The sequence below is a fragment of the Zalophus californianus genome, chromosome 8 (assembly GCF_009762305.2).
Source record: "Zalophus californianus isolate mZalCal1 chromosome 8, mZalCal1.pri.v2, whole genome shotgun sequence".
Taxonomy (NCBI): domain Eukaryota; kingdom Metazoa; phylum Chordata; class Mammalia; order Carnivora; family Otariidae; genus Zalophus; species Zalophus californianus.
This window is the reverse complement of record NC_045602.1, coordinates 77,878,277-77,891,701: the sequence shown is the minus strand read 5'-3', so window position 1 is coordinate 77,891,701 and position 13,425 is coordinate 77,878,277. Positions and strand designations below refer to the sequence as shown.

General features: G+C 45.5%; 1 protein-coding gene across 10 annotated transcripts in view; it reads right to left on the bottom strand.

Annotated features, from left to right (window-relative positions):
* VWA3B (von Willebrand factor A domain containing 3B) overlaps nt 1-13,425 on the bottom strand; it is a 227,901-nt gene that overhangs the window by 189,219 nt on the left and 25,257 nt on the right. For 9 of the 10 annotated variants that reach the window (XM_027620414.2, XM_027620420.2, XM_027620415.2 and 6 more), the window contains 2 exons: nt 8,565-8,724; nt 2,077-2,246 (listed from right to left, as the gene is read on the bottom strand). In XM_027620414.2, the coding sequence (XP_027476215.2) occupies nt 2,077-2,246; nt 8,565-8,724 (330 nt within the window). Of the gene's footprint in view, nt 1-2,076; nt 2,247-8,564; nt 8,725-11,578; nt 11,634-13,425 lie in introns of those variants that run through there. The other variant, XM_027620424.1, reaches the window with a different exon arrangement.

Below are 13,425 nucleotides of genomic sequence, written 5' to 3'. Positions count from 1 at the left end.
CTACAAATCGTCCTCTCCGGCAAAACTCACACTCGATGGTACATGGCCTGAACTGCAGGAGCTGAACTGCAGCTTCTCCCATGTTAAATTACTCCCTAACCTCTCACATGCCCAGAGAAAGTGCCCTACGTGAATTAAGCAGAGGACCAGCAAGACAGGGGGTCCTGCCAGTTGCTTTTTACTCTCTCTACTAGCAAAAGTAGGATAGTGAGCCCCCCTGTATTTGGGGGGATTTAGGAACCCAGAATTGAAGCCAAACACCTAATGTTAAAAAAGATTTCAAAGTGTCTTAATGATAGCCAGAGCAGTGGTCTTCAGAATCACCAGGGATCCTATTAAGAATGAATATTCTTGGCCCTCCCCTAGCACCCAAAAATCAGGATCTCTGGGGCTCTGGCCAAGATATCTGCATTTTAATCAAACTCCCTAGGCAGCTCTTACACAAAGTGAGTGATTAAATGCCCGTTCCCAGGATCCTCTCTATTATGTAGAATCAGCCTGTAAGGTGAAGCCCTGGACCTCTGAATTATTAACAAGCTACCCAGGCAAATGTGATGAGCAATCAAATTTGGGAACATATGCTCAAGGGCAGGAATTGTACCCATTTCAGACAGGCTAAATGAGGCAAGGACTCAGTCATTCTCTTTATAAACGATAAACGGGTAAGTAGCTGATCTCTCTCCACAAGGGACCTAAACCTATCCACACAGACAAGGGGATGGGTATGTTTTTTAAATGTGGATTCGGTTATTTTTCAGCTATGATGAGGCCACCAGATCAGCATAACTGCCACTGAAAATATAGTTTGCTACTCACAGTTCCTGCTATAGACTGTATTGTGGCCCCCACCCCCCAAATCCATATGTTGAAGCCTCAACCCCCCAATGTAACCATATTTGACCGTATCTGGAGACAGAGCCTTTAGGAGGTAATTAAGGTTAAATGAGGTCATAAGGCTAGGGCCCTGATCCAATAGAATTAGTACTTTTTTTTTTTAGATTTATTTTAGAGAGAGAGAAAGAGCATGCGCACAAGCAAAGAGAGGGGCAGAGAGAGAGGGAGAGAATCTCAAACAGTCAGGCAGACTCCCTGCTGAGCACAGAGCCCCTTGGGGCGGCTTGATCTCTCCATGCTGAGATCATGACCTGAGCAGAAATCAAGAGTCAGACGCTTAACCAACTGAGCTACCCAGGCACCCCAGGATTAGTATCTTTTTAAGAAGATATACCAGAGAACTTACAGGCATGCTGTGCTTTCTCTCTCTCTCTCTCTCTCCCCCTTCATCCCTCCATCCCTCCCTCCCATGAGAGGATATAGTTAAGAAGGCAGCCCGGAAGAGAGTACTCACCAGAAATTGAATCTGCCAGCACCTTGATCTTGGGCTTCCCAGCCTCCAGAAGTGTGAGAAATAAATTTCTCTTATTTAAGCCATCCAGTCTGTGGTATCTGTTATGGCGACCCAAACTGACTACTAATACAGTTCTCAAGAGGAGGGGGCACACCACACCACCCCGGGTCACACAGGGAAGCACCAGGGCCAGTCAGGAGGCATGAGGGAACAAGGGGAAAACATGGGCCAGAGTCTTTATTGTGGATTCTGCAGCATGGAATGGGTGAGGCAGAGCAGGCAGGTTTAGGATGGGCTAGTTGAATAATTTCAGTGGGTTCTGTGGTGTAGGAGCTGCCCCAAGCTGTCCAGTACTGGGCCCCGGCATGATTAGTGCAGGGGAATAGTGGGCCTGAGCATGAGTGCCTACTGGCACTGAGTGGGCTCTGGATCAGTTAGCTTGCATATGAAAGGTGCGCTCCTGGGTGAGTCATCTAAGCTCTCTAGGACTTAGCTGGCCTTGGAGGGAGCAGTCTCTCCAGGGTCAACAAGGACCCCTGATATCAAATCATCAGAACTACAGAAAGTAACAAGGCAAGATTAATACAGGGTGGAGAAGAAAAGGCCTAGAGACTAAAGACCACGGGAAAGAGGACAGCACAGGAACAGACTGGTTAGGAAGACCACTGCTGATCCTGCGGAAGCAGGCAGCTCACCCGCTGTCCCTCAAGAGCACATTTTCTGCCTACCTGCCGTGGGTCTTGGCACTCAGATCCTTTAAGAAAGCTGTAGTGCCTTCTCCTCTGGCATTGAAGGACACTGTGCAGACAGGACATGGGATCTCCAAAGCCCTCTGAAGGAGGAGCCCCTTGGTTTGCTCAGGAACATCTCCCACTACAAAGTAGTAAATGGATTCAATCTGCAAGACAATAGTACCGACGGTTTATCTCCCTGATGTGCCCTAGCCTTGTACGGGACTCCCTGGCAATACACTTTCTACAAAATTGCCTTTGCTCCTGGGGGGTGGCAAGAATAGAGGCACTGCTCCAAGTTTTGTGAGGACATTTGGGGACCAAAATCAGGAAGTGAGATATTCAAGGCCTGCTGCCTTCCACGGTGTTTGACCTCCCTGCTACTAACAAGTTCTGTGAACTTAGGCAAATGACATAAGTTCAGTTTCTTCACTTATAAAAAGGGAGGTAATGAAGTGTACCTCGTGACTGAGTTTAAACAAGAGGACTTGCACTTATGCATGCAGGTATCTCAGAAAGTTAAAACCCAGAGAGAGCTGGGAATCCCTATCATCTACACCTGCCCCTTAAAACCCCCTAATTGACTGTTTCCACAAAAAACTGGGGAAGAATCCCCAAAAAATGCATTGGGTTTGAAGGGATAAATAGATGTCACCATCCCCTTAGGGCTCATGATCCTTTCTCTGCTCTAATCACAAACCCCTGCTAGCTGACGGTAAACAGTCAGGTACCTCAGTTCAACCTCAAACCTGGGACTTAAACCTACCTGACGCAGAAAGAAGAGGACTTACAGTCAGCTGGGCCACCCTGTCTGCAGCAGCTGGGGCCAACTGTGCCCAAAGGGGCAGTGGGAGCAGGGTGGCAGAGGGCCCCTGCTGGGAGGGAGGCCACGGCCACAGTGGGAGCTGAGAGCAGCCTACTCCAGCGACAACCTTCCTCCCATGGGGCTCGAAAAGGCCCACCTCACCTCCGTGACTCTTTCTCTCAGGCCTTTCAAACCTGCTCCCTGATTTTAAAAAGGACCGAATGGGAAGACTGAGCAGTGTTGTATATCTCTTTCAGCCAGTTGACAAGAGACAGAAAAAATACTGAGTGAAGGAAGAAATGGTGCTCTCTACATTCCTTGTTAGGCAACTAATATTATTCTCCCAGCAAATGCGTTCTCTTTCCCTTCTCCCCCCGTGTTACACAGCAGCTCGTGTGAGAGGTGTTCAATCGGCTTACCTGCATTGCACTGTTATTAGTGCTCCAGCTGGATCGGGGCCCAAGCTTAGCATGGGGACCGGTTCAACCTCACATAAGGATCTAAAGTCACATGTGGCCCAAGAGAGGAGAACAGACACAGGGAGTATTTTGTAAGATTTGTTAGTTCAACGGGGAGGTGAGTGAGGACAAACATCTCTAGGTGGTCTGTCGGTGGCTTCTGACACCATGCATCTCTGTTGCACATCACGCAAACTCAGCTTCTCTGATCTGGCAATGACCCAAGAGTCTGAAATCCTTGTGTAGAAATGTTTTTCCCTTGAGATTTCATCAAGCTAAAAATTGCTGTAGCCAGCAGTGAGCCAGGATTTCCTTTCCTTCACTCAGGCTCCAGGGTTATTCACTATTCATTAAGTTCATTTCTCAGCTGCTTAATTGCCTGTGTTTTCGGTTATCCATGCTACGGATTTCCTGGGACATGCTCTACAGTGAGACCACTATCCCATCCCCAGTCCTCTCCTGCTCACTGCCTCCCTGCCTCTCCTTTCCACTCACACAATGACACTGAGAAAAAAGGAAAGGAAAGTAAATATGCCACCTAGCCCCACCCCCCCCCAACTGGCAAAATGACTTTTAAAGTGACATGGCGGTGGGGTCATCTGCTCTTTGGGATGATAAGCCAACATGAATTCTTTCAACACTCACAAAAGTCCTGTGGAAAAGGAATTCTTGTTATCACACCTAGGTTACAGATGAAGAAACGAAGGACTGGACAGGTTAATTGACCTGGTCTTTCAGCTAGTAAGTCCAGCTGCCTGACCCTATGAGCTTCTGCCTTTGCTTTCAACCACTACATTCGGTCAGCTGGTCATGGCAAGGCTGGTCACCTCTCAGAAACGGACGTGAGGGGCGCCTGGGTGGCTCAGTGGGTGTAGCGCTTGCCTTCGGCTCAGGTCATGATCCTGGGGTCCTGGGATCGAGTCCCACATGGGGCTCCCTGCTCGGCGGGAAGTCTGCTTCTCCCTCTGCCTTTCCCCTTGGCTTGTGCTCTCTCGTGCGCTCTCTCTCACTCTCTCTGTCTCAAATAAATAAATAAAATCTTTAGGGAGGAAGGGAGGAAGGAAGGGAGGGAAGGGAGGGAGGGACGTAAATCCCAGAACTGTGCGAGCAAGATCCTGGGACAGGAAGGTGGCCAGAGACAGGCACTCTTTTCACTCCCTTGGCTCTCACACCATCTCACATCTCACACCATCCAAGGCTCCTAGCGCCTGATATCAATGGCCCTGACTCTGGGTGAGGTTGTATGGGCTCAAGGGAACTGTCCTCAGTGGAACCCTCTCCCCTGGCCCAGTAGCTCAGTAGCTCAGTACCTTAGTAGCTCAGTACCTCTGAGTAGCTCAGTAGCTCAGTAGCTCAGGGCAGGGGCTGGACTTGAGGATTAGCAGGAGCAGCCGGGGCCAGGAGCAGCTTTCTCACTGACCAGCATTTCCCTAAACGCTAATTTGTACTGAATTTGATAACACAAGATATAGACAATATTTGGGGTTCCATTCGGCTACTGTACTGGGAATCAAAAACTCTTGCCACTTTACACTACATAAAAGAGGGTAGGGCTTTTCTGTTTCCCCTTGAAATGCCTTATTCTGTCTGGGTCATTAGCTCTGCGGCACCCATGGCAGCCTGCACTCCGCCCAGCCAGAGAGGCCCTGACATCTTCTCAGACCCAGGTCTGGGGGAAGAGAAGACCCAGACTGGCAGTGGCTGCTTCCGCCCTAACTATCTGCTGCTGTAGCCTGTCAGAAGCCTCCAGCCGTCAAAATCTCCACTCTGCAAGAATCAAAGTCAAATGAAAGGCACCGATGACAGCAGTGGGAGGTCTAGCAAAATTCTGTCTTGGTCTTCATAAAACTTTGACTGTTTCAACAGTTTTGACCAACTCCAGACCGTGGATCTGACTTCCAGATCTTCCCTGTACCTGTGGCCACCCTTTCCTTATTTGGCCCATTTTGATTTTCTGATCTCCAACCACGCCCCACACACACAAACACAGTGGTCACTGCCCTCTTGATGTTAACCCAGCTCAGTTCTCCAATCCCTCCTTAACACCCTTAACACCACCACCAACTTTCTGGCCTGCCAGGTTTCGGGGCGCCTGTCTCCACACACTATCCCCACCAGAGTCCTACAAGGCTCAGCAAATCCACCTGCCTGGTCCCACACAGACTACCGCCCTTCAATTCAAAAAACTCAAATCTGTACCATGGCATGGGGAATGGGAATTTCTTGGACCCACATCTAGCCCCAACTTCAAGAATATCAACACTACTTCTTTCCCATTCCTTCAACATTCAACATTTATCGAGCCCTTGCCAGGCACTGCCATTTCTAGGGACACAAAGGTGAAAAGACCTGATGCCTGGCTGAACCACTGCCATGCTTGTGATTAGCATGGCCAGCCCTTCAGTTTACTGTCCAGTGGTGAAGGTTTCTGATGGAATTACATAGGTCTGGCTCTAATTCACCCATTTACTCTCCCAGTGAAGGGGATATTTTTTTAAAGTAAACAAATGTGTGCCTATCAGCCGGATGGAAGAGAGGCTGAGACACCACAAAGAGAAACACAGGTACCCTTTGGGCAGGTAGCCTTCTGCTGAAAGCATAAGTAAAACCCCCTCAGTTAGCCTTCTCAGGCAGCTGGGAATCAGGGCTTTGGATGACCAGCCTTCTCCTCCCAAATAACCTCTCCCATCTTGGATCAGCAGGCCTTCCAGGGCCTCCTGGCACAACACCCCTCCTCATTAAGGCCAGGGAAGCTACCAACTTCCCAAAGATGCACCCTAGGACCAGAGGATACTGCAGAGCAGAAACCCAGGCCTGGATGGCATACCTGGGCTCTGAGGACAATGTCAGACATTGCCTCAGTATCCCACAGGCTGCCCTTCCAATGAGCCAGGCCCTTTTGCACAGGATCCAACAGGATACTTCATCCATCAATAGTGCTCTCCACGTGCTGCCATCAGAGCTGGGACTCAAGCAGACCCCACACTGCCTGGCTCCTCTGGAGTTGAAGGCTCACCCTCAGTCATCCCTGCCTGTTCAGTCTCTGGCCTGACTATGGGTACAAAGCCCAGTTCTGAAAGAGGCCAGTAACCTCTTGAGCATCCGCCTTACCCTTACCAAGCGCATCAGTCAGCCCTTCCTCTTCATGTGGATTGGATACAAAAGCCCAACTTCCATGTTAATCTTTGAACACAAAACAAGAGCCACTCTCTTGGTTTTTCTCAGGACTCACTCATGGGAGATGCTAACCTGAAGCAGGTTATCATCAGTAGCAAAAGTCTGGGTATCCAGATTTACTGTTCAAAAGTTTCTTAAGCCTTTTATCTTTTCTATTTATAGAAAAAAACAGTTATATGAATCAATTTGAAATTCAGTGGGGTGGGCATGAGGCACAGAGCAGAAGGGCAGCCCATTAGGGGAACCCATTCCTCTCCCCATCCCCCACACCTCACAAAACATAGAGCATGACATTTTTATATAGGAGGCAGTTGCAGTTACTAGAAGTTTCCTAGGGACCACATCCAGATATAAGCTCTAGGAGGGAGGATACAGTGGTCTGAGTATGTTTTATATTTCCCATACTCCATAGTCTCTTCTCAAGAATTTTTAAGTGGCATTTGATAATCAGTGCCTATTAACCTCTTTCTGGGTTCCTCCTCTTCTGTAGGAACTTTCCTGGAACTCACTAAATTGTTCCACATTTCCTGGGCTGGGGATGAATCCAAGAAAGGAGAAGCACAAACCAAAGGAAAGGAAAACAGAAAAATCAAAGGTCACTGGGAAACTTCAAGTCATGGCAGGTCGCCAGAGTCAGCTATGACCGATGTAGCTAGGTGAACAAAGAAACACCCGAGAGAGAGAGAGAGAGAAGAGAGAGAGAGAGAGAGAGAGAGTGCACGTGTACATGCTGGCATGCGCACACACACACAAACACACTCATCTGAGAGCCTGTGTAATGTTCCATTTCTTGAATGCTTATTATAGTGCCCAGGCAACTGAAATTTTACAGATGTTAAAACAAACTTGAAAGGCCAAAGAACAAAGTAGTTTCTATTTTGTTCTTTAATGGGAACCATTTGTTCCTCTGGCTTCGAAAGGATAAACAATGCCTTTCCAATTTTAAACTATCATCTTCAGTATCAATAAACAGTCTGGTGACCACTGAGGGCTATCCTTTCAAGGTGCCAGCACATGGCCTCCTTGCCCAAGAAAGGACTTCTTAATGTAGCAGAGTAAACCTTGAAATCTACAGAATCATAGGAGTCTAGAGCAGAGGAAGCAATTAAGTGTTAATTAATATCAATCCATGAGTATTAGTTCAGTATCTGTATCCCAAAGGAAAGCAGATCTATCCTTACCTGGGAAGCTGAGGCTGGCCAAAGAACCCCACCTGCCCCGAGTCCTTCCCCACTAGCTTGCCACTCCCTTCAAGTCCCATCCGTAGAATCACTCACAAAAACACACACCCTTGTGGCTAAAAGAACATAAACCACCACCATTTTAGCACTTCTTTCAGATAAAGCTTTTATGTCCAAAAGGTCCTATCAAAAAGCACATGTGAATGCATTAATATTCAAAAATGGATGATGCATCTATGTAGATATACTTCACCTTGGAAAGCACATAACAGATCCATTTGTGAAGAAGAGGAACTGGGAGAGATTCAGAACACAGATGTGGGGAATCCCTATTTCCTCAACCTCGGGGTTCTACGAAGAGTCTCCCAACCTCTCTCCCCCATAAGAGATGGACTGATTTATCTAATTGTCGGGAGAACAAGAGCAGAACTAAAATATGAGAGATACACAACTATGCCGAATTCCCTGTCCTTTCTCACTGCTCAGTGGCTGTGAGCAGCATGTGGCCCTGCTGGCACGGGCTAAATGGGAGTTGACCCTGTGCCCTAATAACCCAGAGGGAGCCCCGCCAGGCTCAGGGGGCAGAGTTAGGGAGTCTCATTTTGGTTTCCCCAGCTCTGCCATCACCAAAGCTGCTATTTTGATCCCCACTTGGGGCTCGTCACCTATTTCTCAAGTGGTTCCAAATTCAGAGGTGAAGAGGACTGAGACTTTCAGGACTCCCCAGTGCCAGTGATGGGGTCTCTGTGGGATGCTGCTGGGAGGACCCAAGTCAGCTGAAAGGCAGCATGGGGGTACTGGGTGTAGAGAAAGAAACTGGAAACTACTGATGTGACCTGGGGTCAGCCATGGATGCACACTTACCATTTTGTCGTTCCCAGCTTCCAGAAGAGCATCCAGGCAGCTAGCCTGGCTCACAGCCGGCTCAAAAGGCAGTTTCTCAACCCAACTGATAGCAGCGGCTATGGACTGCTCGGTCACAGGAACAGCATTTTCCTGCCATTTCACAGGCTGCTGGGAAACCCTGAAAAGAATCCCACGGGGCTCAATCAAAAGACACAGGCTATCAGACTGGATTAAAAAACAAGACCCATCGATATTCTGTCTGCAAGACACTCATTTTAGACCCAAAGACACCCCCAGATTGAAAGTGAGGTGGTGGAAAACCATTTACCATGCTAATGGACACCAAAAGAAAGCTGGGGTGGCAATCCTTATATCAGACATATTAGATTTTAAACCAAAGACTATAATAAGAGATGAGGAAGGACACTATATCCTACTTAAAGGGTCTATCCAACAACAAGATTAACAATTGTAAATATCTATGCCCCTAACATGGGAGCAGCCAATTATATAAGGCGATTAATAACAAAAGCAAAGAAACACATTGACAAGAATACAATAATAGTGGGGGATATTAACACCCCCCTCACTGAAAGGGACAGATCATCTAAGCAAAAGATCAACAAAGAAATAAAGACTTTAAATGACACACTGGACCAAATGGACTTCACAGACATATTCAGAACATTCCATCCCAAAGCAATGGAATACACATTCTTCTCTAGTGCCCATGGAACATTCTCCAGAACAGATCACATCCTAGGTCACAAATCAGGTCTCAACCGGTACCAAAAGAGGGGATTATTCCCTGCATATTTTCAGACCACAGTGCTTTGAAACTAGATCTCAATCACAAGAGGAAAGTCGGAAAGAACTCAAATACATGGAGGCTAAAGAGCATCCTACTAAAGAATGAATGGGTCAATCAGGAAATTAAAGAAGAATTAAAAAAATTCATGGAAACAAATGAAAATGAAAACACAACTTTTCAAAATCTTTGGGATGCAGCAAAGGCAGTCCTAAGAGGAAAGTATATAGCAATACAAGCCTTTCTCAAGAAACCGGAAAGGTCTCAAATACACAACCTAACCCTACACCTAAAGGAGCTAGAGAAAAAAACAGCAAATAAAGCCTAAACCCAGCAGGAGAAGAGAAATAATAAAGATCAGAGCAGAAATCAATGAAATAGAAACCAAAAGAACAGTAGAACAGATCCATGAAACTAGGAGCTGGTTCTTTGAAATAATTAACAAATTGATAAACCCCTGGCCTGACTTATCAAAAAGAAAAGAGAAATGACCCAAATCAACAAAATCATGAATGGAAGAGGAGAGATCACAACCAACACCAAAGAAATACAAACAATTATAAGAACATATTATGAGCAACGCTATGCCAGCAAATTAGATAACCTGGAAGAAATGGATGCATTCCTACAGATATATCAACTACCAAAACTGAACCAGGAAGAAATAGAAAACCTGAAGAGACCTATAACCACTAAGGAAATTGAAGCAGTCATCCAAAATCTCCCACAAACAAAAGCCCAGGGCCAGATGGCTTCCCAGGGGAACCCTACCAAACATTTAAAGAATTAATACCTATTCTTCTGAAACTGTTCCAAAAAATAGAAATGGAAGGAAAACTTCCAAACTCATTTTATGAGGCCAGCATTACCTTGATCCCCAAATCAGACAAAGACCCCATCAAAAAGGAGAATTACAGACCAATATTCTTGATGAACATGGATGCAAAAATTCTCACCAAAATACTAGCCAATAGGATCCAACAGTATATTAAAAGGATTATTCACCATGACCAAGTGGGATTTATCCCTGGGCTGCAAGGCTGGTTCAACATTCGCAAATCAATCAACATGATACAATACATTAACAAGAGAAAGAACAAGAATCATATGATCCTCTCAATAGATGCAGAAAAAGCATTTGACAAAGTACAGCATCCTTTCTTGATCAAAATTCTTCAGAGTATAGGGATAGAGGGTACATACCTCAATATCATAAAAGCCATCTATGAAAAACCTACAGTGAATATCATTCTCAATGGGGAGAAACTGAGAACTTTCCCCCTAAGGTCAGGAACGTGGCAGGGATGTCCACTCTCACCACTGCTATTCAACATAGTATTAGAAGTCCTAGCCACAGCAATCAGACAACAAAAAGAAATCAAAGGCATCCAAATCGGCAAAGAAGAAGTCAAACTCTCACTCTTTGTAGATGATAGGATACTTTATGTGGAAAACCCAAAAGACTCCACCCCAAAACTGCTAGAACTCATACAAGAATTCAGGAAAGTGGCAGGATATAAAATCAATGCAGGGAAATCAGTGGCATTCCTATACACCAACAACAAGACAGAAGAGAGAGAAATTAAGGAGTCGATCCCATTTACAATGGCACCCAAAACCATAAGATACCTAGGACTAAATCTAACCAAAGAGGCAAAGGATCTGTACTCAGAAAACTATAAAATTCTCCATGAAAGAAATTGAGGAAGACACAAAGAAATGGAAAAACGTTCCATGCTCATGGATTGGAAGAACAAACATTGTGAAGATGTCAATGCTACCTAGAGCAATCTACACATTCAATGCAATCCCCATCAAAATACCATCCACCTTTTTCAAAGAAATGGAACAAATAATCCTAAAACTTGTATGGAATCAGAAGAGACGCCGAACAGCCAGAGGAATATTGAAAAAGAAAAGCAAAGCTGGCGGCATCACAATTCCAGACTTCCAGCTCTATTACAAAGCTGTCATCCTCAAGACAGTATGGTACTGGCACAAAAACAGACACATTGATCAATGGAACAGAATCGAGAGCCCAGAAATGGACCCTCAACTCTACGGTCAACTAATCTTTGACAAAGCAGGAAAGAATGTCCAATGGAAAAAAGACAGTCTCTTCAACAAATGGTGTGGGGAAAATTGGACAGCCACATGCAGAAGAATGAAACTGGACCGTTTCCTTACACCACACACAAAAATAGACTCCAAATGGTTGAAATACCTCAACGTGAGAGAGGAGTCCATCAAAATCCTAAAGGAGAACACAGGCAGCAACCTCTTTGACCTCAGCCACAGCAACTTCTTCCTAGAAACATCGCCAAAGGCAAGGGAAGCAAGGGCAAAAATGAACTATTGGGATTTCATCAAGATTAAAAGCTTTTGCACAGCAAAAGAAACAGTGCACAAAACCAAAAGACAACTGACAGAATGCGAGAAGATATTTGCAAATGACATATCAGATAAAGGGCTAGCATCCAAAATCTATAAAGAACTTATCAAACTCAACACCCAAAGAACAAATAATCCAATCAAGAAATGGGCAGAAGACATGAACAGACATTTTTCCAAAGAAAACATCCAAATGGCCAACAGACACATGAAAAAGTGCTCAACATCGCTCAGCATCAGGGAAATCCAAATCAAAACCTCAATGAGATACCACCTCACACCAGTCAGAATGGCTAAAATTAACAAGTCAGGAAAAGACAGAGGTTGGCAGGGATGCGGAGAAAGGGGAACCCTCCTACACTGTTGGTGGGACTGCAAGCTATGCAGTCACTCTGGAAAACAGTGTGGAGGTTCCTCAAAAAGTTGAAAATAGAGCTACCGTACGACCTAGGAATTGCACTACTGGGTATTTCCCCCAAAGATATAAACGTAGGGATCCGAAGGGGTACATGCACCCCGATGTTTATAGCTGCAATGTCCACAATAGCCAAACTGTGGAAAGAGCCAAGATGTCCACTGACAGATGAATGGATAAAGAAGATGTCACACACACACACACACACACACACACACACACACACACACACACACACACACACAATGGAATATTATGCAGCCATCAAAAGGAATGAGATCTTGCCGTTTGCAATGACATGGATGGAACTGGAGGGTGTTATGCTGACTGAAATAAGTCAGTCAGAGAAAGACATGTATCATATGACCTCACTGATAGGAGGAATTCTTAATCTCAGGAAACAAACTGAGGGTTGCTGGAGTGGGTGTGGGGTGGGAGGGATTGGGCGGCTAGGTGATAGACATTGGGGAAGGTATGTGCTATGGTGAGCGCTGTGAATTGTGCAAGACTGTTGAATCACAGATCTGTACCTCTGAAACAAATAATGCAATATATGTTAAGAAAAAAAAAGAAGAAGAAGATAGCAGGAGGGGAAGAATGAAGGGGGGCAAATCGGATGGGGAGACCAACTATGAGAGACGATGGATTCTGAAAAACAAACTGAGGGTTCTAGAGGGGAAGGGGGGGTAGGGGGATGGGTTAGCCTGGTGATGGGTATTAAAGAGGGCACGTTCTGCGTGGAGCACTGGGTGTTATGCAAACAATGAATCATGGAACACTACATCACAAACTAATGATGTAATGTATGGTGATTAACATAACAAAAAATTTAAAGAAAACAAAACAAAACAAAAAAAGAATCCCATGGGGCTGTCACTGGGCAGTGGGCAACCTAGCTGTCAGCCCTGAGTCTCAGAGCTGCAAGCAACAAGCCACTTAACATCACCAGAGCTGAAGGAGAGAAAACAGTTGGTTGGCCCTTGAAAAGTTGGCCCTTGAAAAGTTACCAATACACCAGACGAGCTGTTTAAGATCGGTCTCCAAAGCACCCTTACCTTCCATAAGCTGTGCTGACTAGGAAAGACAATGCATACAGGAGAATTAAACAATCTCAAAAATGTAAACATTAACAGCTGCATTAAAATTATTGAGGGAATTATTTTCATAAACAGGCAGGTTTATATACAACTATCTTCCACTAATAGTAAATTTATAAGGATTCACAGCAGTAAGATTTGTAAATCAGCGACAATTTTAACACTCGA